This window comes from Catharus ustulatus, chromosome 3 (genome assembly GCF_009819885.2).
Source record: "Catharus ustulatus isolate bCatUst1 chromosome 3, bCatUst1.pri.v2, whole genome shotgun sequence".
Lineage (NCBI taxonomy): Eukaryota > Metazoa > Chordata > Aves > Passeriformes > Turdidae > Catharus > Catharus ustulatus.
Window position 1 is genome coordinate 76,744,457 of NC_046223.1, and position 8,694 is coordinate 76,753,150.

An 8,694-nucleotide genomic window follows, 5' to 3' on the forward strand; every position below is an offset into this window, starting at 1 on the left:
TTAAATGTGAATTTATGTTGCAGACAACGCTGCCATCTGGTGGTGAAAACCCCTCATTCACTGTATTTAATGAACATACTGTGCCCATCTGTAAGATCAAATTCTGTCTTTAGGAACCAGGTGTTTGCAATTAAGCAAAGAGTTCTACTACGAAAACCTTACAGTATTAGTGTCTTGCCTTGATTTCTTTTTGTAGAGGTTGAATTTGGGATACTTACTTTGCTCTTTGTGTGAACATGCATTTATGTTTATTCCTGTGTAACCCTTCTGGTTGTATGTGGTTACGTTAGAGTTAAAAACAGAGCTGCTAAGAGGATTGATGGCATCTTCGATTTTGAAACTTCTTTGGAAAGGCCCTACTCAGTTTGTTTCCAAACACAGCTAACGTGTTTTTGCATCATCAGGTGAGTTAGAGCATTATTGGCTGGATATATTTACTGAAGTCTGTTGTGTTGTGTTACAGGTGAACTGATTAACCTTGCTATGTACTGTGAAAGAATAAGGAGGAAATTTTGGCCAGAATGGCACCATGATGATGACAACACTCTGTATGAATCTGAGGAAAGCAGTGAGGCAAGCAAGACTTACTCCCCTTTGCAGGACTTCAGTTTTTATTCAAGGACAGAAACATTTGATGAGGAAGGGAACAGTATTTCCCAAACCCCAGACACAGATTACACTGGACACTCCCTCTTTGACTCAGATGTGGACATGGATGAGTACAGAGATCATGAACAATGCAAGTGATATGTACAAGTGTCTCCCATTATGCAGATAAGCTGTTTCTTGGGATCACTCTGATTTGTTTTCTCCTTCAGGTCAGGAAGAGGTTTATACCACTTTGGAAGAGACCATTGTGCTTGATTCAGCTGTCACATACTGCTTGGACTATTTCAACTGTATTTCGTTTTGTGTAATTGTTCAGGTGGACCAAGGTAAACACATTTAAAACACACGTGAGCAAACTAGAAGTCTAGAGGGCAGCAGGACCTTTAAGTCTATTTTTGTTCATGTTCAAAACCAGATTCCCCATCCAAGTGGGATGAACTTCTGGGAAGTGGAACATTAGTCACATCTGGTTTTTGTTGTTATCTTCTCTTTACAGAAGGACAAGAATGGAAGAGGTATGACTGGCACAGTTTTCCATGGAAAAAATGATTGATGCTGTAATGAAAAGGCCCTGGCAGTGTTGGCTGACTGCCATCTAATTTTAAGCCAGTGGTGTGCTGAGGTGCATGAGATTCATGCAGCACCCTGGCCTGTATCAGCAATAGTGTGGCCAGCAGGACCAGGGTAGTGATTGTCCCCATCTCAGCACTGGTGAGGCTGCACCCCAAATCCTGTGTTCTGTTCTGGGCCCTTCACTGCAAGAAATTGAGGTGCTGGTGCTTGTCAGAGAAGGACAATGAAGCTGGTGAAAGGAACTGGAACACAAGTCTTGTGAGGAAAAGCTGAGGGAACTGGGGGTGCTTAGCCTGGAGAGAAGGCATCTCAGGAGAGACCATATCACTCTCTACAACTGCCTGAAAGGAGGCTGTAGCAAGATGAGCGCTGGTCTCTTCTCCCAGGTAACAAGCTCTAGAATAAGAGAGATGGCATCAAGGTGTGCCAGGAGATGCTTGGATTGGATATTGGGAAAAAACTTCACTAAAAGGGTTGTCAAGCATTGGAACAGACTGCCCAGTCATCACCCCGGAAGTATTTACAAGCCACATAGCTGTGGCACTTTGGGGACATTGTTTGGTGGTGGTCTTGGTAGTGCTGGGTTAACACTTGGACTTGATGATCTCAAAGGTCTTTTCCAACCTAAGAGATTCTGTGATTTGGTAAGGTTTCAGGGGAATTTTATTTGATAGCTACCCATACTTTGGTGCGTCTGTTGGTCTGCAGAAAAGAACTGCTCCTAGTTCTTTTGGAGACAGTCAGGGAAGGATGGAGGAAAACATGTCCCTGCAGAAGGGAGCTGGTTAGTGTTTCTTGTTCTTTTCAGAAGGTTGAAATCACTACTATAGAATACTTTTATGCAGGAGGGAGATGTCAGTGTTGACTCATCTGGAATGTGTGTTGGTCAAATTTCTTCTGTGTTTTTGAATGATTATTATGTTTTTACTCCCTGCCTGTGGCTGCTGTCTGCTATTTCTAGGCAAGGCTAATGGGACTTGCTGCTAGAAGTCTGGTGTGCCTCAGCAGTGGGTGCTTTGTGTTCTTTACCAACAGACGTAGCAAACCCATGAAGGCTGCAAAGCAGTTGGAGGTATTGGTAGGCATGGGATGCTGTGTAGTTGCAAGATGTTGGCCCAGGCAATTGAATACTTTATAGCTGCCTAGGGAGGTGCTTCAGGGGATGCTGGGCACTGTGCTGGCTCTCAGTGCACGGTCCCTAAAGCTCATACACAGGAGGAGGTGAGATGGGACAGTTCACTCAGCACTGCCATGTGTGGGGGGAAATTCAGATACTGAAAACATGACCAGAATTGAGTTTAAGTTGCCTTTGCTGGCACATCTGTGGATCTGGATCTCAAAATGATTGCACAGGTTCTCATGTGCTTTGTGTTCATGTCTTCCTAAATACAGGTTAGAGATGGGAATGAATCCATTGGATTTACTCACAGCTTTGAAGTTAAGCATGTACTTCAGCGTTGCTTGGCCATGATTAGTTGATTTTAGTAGAGTATATTGGACTGTTGTGTTTTTAAATATGCATATAAAATTGGGTATTTGACTACAGACTTTGTTGGTGGCCCATTTTAATTATGGTTTTCTCAGTGATTTACAGTTAGATGAATCAGGATCCCTCAGCAAAATTTTTGTAATGTGTTGGTTGTACCAAATGTTCTAAGAGCAGACAGGGCAGACAACTGCTTTAGGATGTTAACTGTTGGTAGTTTTAGTGAGTCTGGAGCTTGAAATAGCTCCAGCACTCAAAGAATAAGTTACTCCCTGGCATCCTGGAGTGCCTTCTGCAGAGGAAAACACCTGCTGTGGGGAAACATGGAGCTTCAAAGCCATGGCTTTGAAAGCAGGAACACCTTTGTCTGCATTGAAACCCCAGGTCTGTTCATGCATGGGAGCCACTGCAGTGAGAGCTGACAAGTTTGGTGTGAATTTACACCTGTTTCCACAATTCCCTGGGCATGTCCTTGAAGCCATGTTCCAGTCAATGTTGTGGGCAAGTACCATTTGCAAAGTGAACCAAAACTGAGGAGGGAGGCATCATCCAGTTACTTGGGACCCTTCTCAGGAAACTAAGCATAAGAATGGGGCACAAGAAGATAAGTCTTGGGCTTGAAAGTGCAGAGGTTATGGCCTGAACTGCCTGAGTAACTGCAAGGCTAAGTCAGGAGAGGTTTTATCTGCAAAAATGTAGGTATTGATATTCTGAATAAAAGGCATCTGCATCAAAAAGCTCCTATTTAAAATCATTAGCCTGTTGGAAATTCTGATGGAGATATCCTCACTCATTTACTGATGCATGTTTGAAGGCTGTGCTTTCTCCATTTGTTCAGCATTGCAAGGTGTGCTTGCAGCAGATGAGTCCCTAAAAGACCGTTAAAGGAAGGTCAGACCTCTTTAAAAGGATTTAATCCATGCATTTTTTTTTTGAAAGCTGTCTTGTTGTGGGGAAACAAATGAAACACCAAAAAGTTGAAAAAAATAAATTAAAAAGTGTTCATTTTAGTTTGCATGGGGGAAAAAAAAAAGAAAAATGAAAAATGTGTTTTCTTAAAAAGGGAACAACTGTTTTTGACTTTCTAAAATTTTGCTAAAAGAACAATGTTTTCTTAGTCCTGCAGTCTTTTTGGTTTTTTTCCCCCATTCCATCATATCTATTTTTAATGTTAGTGCTGAGGGGCTGTACAGAACTAAAAATAGTCAGAGAGCATCTTTATTTCCTTTAGTTTTTCTTTTTCCTTTTTTTCCTCCCTCACTGATTAAAATTGTGAGTGAGTCCATTGTAGGGATGCTGGAGGTCCTGGCTGTGCTGCTGGTGGGTTGAGGGTCAGCAGGTGTCTCTGCAGCCATGAAACCTGGGACAGCCCTGGATTGCCCAGCAGGTGAGCTGGGATAGCAGCTGGAGGCTGATGGATGCTAGGACATGATGTCTGAGGTGACACAGACCACGTAAGGTTTTTCCCTGGCTGGGGGTCCCTCTGCCACAGCCAGAAACTCACTGTGGGGTGATGTTAGGAAGGGTTCAGGGGCCCTTGATACAAGAGTCAAATGTCAGTGATGCCTCTGAGAGCATCACAAGTGCCAGCACCAAAACTGGTCCCAGCCACAGCCCTGGCCTGGGTAAATGGCAGTGCAAGGTACTCGCAGGAGGAAAACTGTCTTGGGGCTCCTCTGCACTGTCTAGCCCCTCTCAAAACAGGGCAGGGAAGCCCTTGGATGGTCATTGGAGAAGGCAGTGGAGAAGGGGATGGTGGGATACAGGGAGTTGCCAAGTGCTGGGTCTCTGCAGGAGGACTCACTGCACCTGTAGCCTGTTCCAGTGGATGGGTGGGGTGCCTGCTCTGCTTATGATCTGGAGCATGAGCCATATCCTGGTGAGGGGACAGCACTGCTCCTCCTGGTTACTTTACCTTAAATACTGCCAAAGACTGAGTACTGCCTTTGTGTTTCCATAGTGCTGCTCTAAAAGAAGGAGTAATTGGTCTGCCCCTCATTTGGCAAATGGGAATTCAAAGCAAATTCTGCATTTCCAATGGAGTTAGATTTGAAGCAGTTTGTTGGGTTTTTTTATGTGAATTGCAGTTTTTGGCGGTGTGACACTCTGTCATGTCAGAAGGGATTTGTTTACCCCTGTCGGTCTCATTGGCTCTGTCAGCCGAGCTCACTGTTACCGAGTGGGGGAAACAGGCACTGGGATGTATAGGTCCTACAGAAATCCTGCAAATGTGCTGTTTGATTTAAAAACCAAACTGAACCTGATGTTTCAGATCTGGAGGACTGTTTCCATCCAATTATAGCACTGCAAGTAACACATTTTGATCTTTAAAACCTTGGCAATGTCCCTCCAGATCTATATTCTCTTTGAAAAAATACTGCCTGAAATATTTCTGCAGCAACAGTTCAGGCACAAATTTGCTTTTGTCAGTGATGTCTGCTCAAGTAATCATGACAGTTTCATACTGTTTTCCTTGAAAGGCCTGTATCTGTCAGATGCTAAGCCTTACAAAATATTGCCTGCTGGAAAAGCGTGTTATGTGCAGATTTATGCAGGGCAGCTCACCAAGTGAAATTTCTGTGGCAGGGGATGAATTCAAGTGGGTCTTGTCCTTAGATGTTTGAATACGAATTTGAATCTGTTTTTTGACAAGTAGCTGTTTGGCCTAACCCTCCTTCCCTCCCCAAATACTGCAAAATTACGATTTAGGCATGTGATGCTAATAAAGCAAATTACGCTCTCTAAATACAGAATTAAGTTGGACAGCGCGGTAGCTGGGATATGGAAATGGGTACCCATAGGTGTGAGTCATGCCCGTACATCTCAGCAGCTGGGATCTGGAGGAGCACGCAGGTTGTATGGTTTGATCCCGCAGAACCAGAGGGCTAGAGGTAACTCTGACTGCTGTGCTTTCAGCAGCTGATCAGTGCTATGGGGTATCCATGTATGCTGTGCCTTGGCTATTCCTTAGTTCAGGGTACACTGTGCAGGGGCTCGTGTTGGTGCTGTGGCTCCTGTGGGGCATCAGCCTGCTGTCATCCTGTGGCTGAGCTGCAGAGACAAGGGTCTGTTTGGGAGTAAGTATTGGCTGTGAGCAGAGCTGTGACCCTGCTGGTGAACATGGGCTGTGGTGTTGAGCTGGTGTCCTGTGGAGGGAAGGTGTTCCCCCACACTGTATGTGTGCATCTCCTTTTCAGGCCAGTGACCCCTGTCTTCACAGTTTTGCCTTGGTGAAGAGAAGGGTTGCAACATGAGTCAGTTCTATCTCAGTGGTTTGGGGCAGTCCTCTCTTTGGTGGCTACTGGGGAGGGCTTCTTCTGTGTTCATTCCCCATGGAGGTGCCCCAGTGTGCAGTACTTCCTTAGCGGGGGTTTCTGCAGCTCTCTGAGCAATTTGCAAAGTTAAATGGTATTAGTCTGTGTACAGCACAGGAATGCCAGTCACTGAAAACACTGTGTGGCACTACAATGTTAAACTCTTAGTTCTATGTCCTCTCCCAGGTTTTTCAAGGCCAAGGAGATTGTTGTGGGCATTTGGTCAGACTTCAGCATAAAAAGGTTTGTGGGATTTCATGTAATGATTTACACAGTCAGCTCAACAAGCTAAAGCTGAAACATATGCTTCCAAAAGGCATTCAAGTTCTGTGGAATAAATAAAATCCTGCTCCACTTTGAAGTCCTTGACTAAAGTGCCAGTTTGCTTCAGCCGGAGTTTCCAACACAGCTTCCAAGTGACCCTGAATTTACCACTTCTCTCATTCCTGTCTAATTATACTTAAGTAAAATTTTGCTTTACTGGGGACAGTAAGGCAAACAAGATGTGACTGTGGTTCTTTTTTATGTAACTTAAAAAAAAAAAAGTGCTTTTTTTGGCTGCACTGGTCACGTTGATATTTTCACTGGGCACTATGATTGTATGTGTTTTTGCCTCACTTCCTAATTTATTCGTCTGACTTATCTTTCCTCAAATGTACAGGCTTTTATTTTTTCAGGATACTTGAAGAATGCAAGTCCCAAAGACAGGGGTGTGCAATCCAGCAAGAATAAAGTATATGTAGATGTATATGGGTGAGGGGTATATCCAGCTAACTGCAGTGTACAAGGTTTAACTAACAAAATGAAGCAACACATTTCTAAATGGGGACTCTGATGCTGTAGCTGCATTATGTTGTTTGTCTATGGACTACACGAGACATACGTTATTTTGGCACTGTTATTACTAGTTTATAAAGCCATATTTAAAATTGTACACTTAATTGTAACATAACTTTAAATTGTGCACTGTGTTGATCAATGTACATATATATGAAGATCTGTATATTTTGTCTTTATGCTGTATGTCATCGGTGTGTAAATTATAACTAATGGATCTAAAATACCTTTCTGGTTCATGTCCTTATTCTGTGTCAGTGCTTTCTGTGGAGCTGTGAACCGAGCAGCTGAGAGCTGCTCTCTTGAGAGTGAGGATTGCATGAAACTTTAATGACCAGTCAGTTAAGCCCTCATCTCCCCAGGCAAATACTTTAGCCGCCAGCTTGTTTGAATGGAGTAATTCTGTCGCTGATTGCCTCTCCCCTTGACACTCAGGAAGGATTTCAGGGTGTAGTACAAGAGGAAGGACTGACATAAACTTGGGTGTGTGGAGGGATCTCTGCTCTCCTCACTCGGTTTTTATGGCTGCTGTTACCGGTGTGAAAACAAGTAATCTGGAGAAAGCAATTGTGTCAGGAGTGCAGAAGCTTTAAGGTCTTTGCTCAGAGCACTGTGGTAGCTAATTTCACTATATTTTTGAAAATTTTCAGCAAGTGCAAGTGCTTAGCTGGGCTTAGTGTACTGCCTTGAATGCAGCTGAGGGGCTGTGTGACAGGAGATAAATACAGGGCAACAGCAGGCAGATAATAAAGGTGCAAAACTGTACACAGGTCTTCCACACCTCACAGAGGCCTGACATCAAATCTGACTCCCTAAGTGATGCTGTTGGTGTTGCGTTAAAAAAAAAACAACAACAAAAAAAGCCCCAAAACACCAAACCCAACCTACCAAAAATAACACAAACGCCCCCACCACCCCCTGCAAAAAAAAAAAAAAGCCCAAGAAACACAAGAAACATAGACAAGTCAAGCCCAAGCCTGTAGTACCATTCTAGTAGAGTTTTAGGAGTGCCTTAATCTTTTATGGCTGGTGAGGTTGTTTATAGACTTTTTCTTTCCATGAAGGCTAGAAATTTCAATGTATTTAATAAACATGGAGGTTAGAAATGTGCACCTTAGTTTAAGTACAGGACTTGAAATATTTAATGTTTCAAGCTTGAAAGAGCTGGCAGCCAAAGCAGCGTCCTGTCAAGTTCAGGTCTCTCTCTGTTCAGTGAATTTCTATCTTGGTGAAATACTCACAAACTCTGTATATCCTCTACTCCCAGAAACTTTAAATTGGAGGGTGTGGGAAATACTCTGGATGATACACAGTAGTTCTGGGCCATATGGGTACACACAGCTGCTTACTGCAGCTTTGCCAGTGGAAATTTGGTCAATTATAGTAACTGGTGGTAAACCTGATCCTTACTTCAGAGTGCTGCCAGAAAGGTAAGGGTGGGTGCTTGTGTTCTCTGCATGAGGAGATGGAGGCAGGCATATGGTCCAAGAGTGCCCTAGGACAGCTGCTCTCAGGGAAGTGCATTAATAAGTTCCCTGAAAAGCCATTTATTTATTGACCATGTCATGTGTGGCAATGTCCCTGCTCATTGCAGTGGAATTTGACTAGATGACCCATAAAGGTCCATTCAACCCCAAGACATTCTAACATTGCTCGTTTTCCAGTTGAGTGATGTGCTCAAGGGTTCAAGGTGGGTGTTCAGTATGTCCTGAGAGACCTGAGGCATCTGTGTAGACAAGGTTGGCAGGAACCAGATGAGACCTGAGACCAGGAGCAGCAGCAGGAGGCAGACAGGCTATCTATAGCATCTGAAATGATGGCTAAAGGGCTGCAAACAAATCCTACCTAAAGGGAATGACTAAAGGGAAAATGAAA

At 43.7% G+C, this 8,694-nt stretch overlaps 1 protein-coding gene across 1 annotated transcript in view; it reads left to right on the forward strand.

The window, feature by feature from the left end:
* The window catches only part of FAXC (failed axon connections homolog, metaxin like GST domain containing), a 28,750-nt gene extending 21,705 nt beyond the window's left edge, over positions 1-7,045 (forward strand). Inside the window, exon 6 of the mRNA XM_033054188.2 lies at positions 464-7,045. Within this exon, the coding sequence (XP_032910079.2) occupies positions 464-747 (284 nt within the window). The 3' untranslated portion in view covers positions 748-7,045. The remainder of the gene's footprint in view (positions 1-463) is intronic.
* Positions 7,046-8,694: the final 1,649 nt, after the last annotated feature.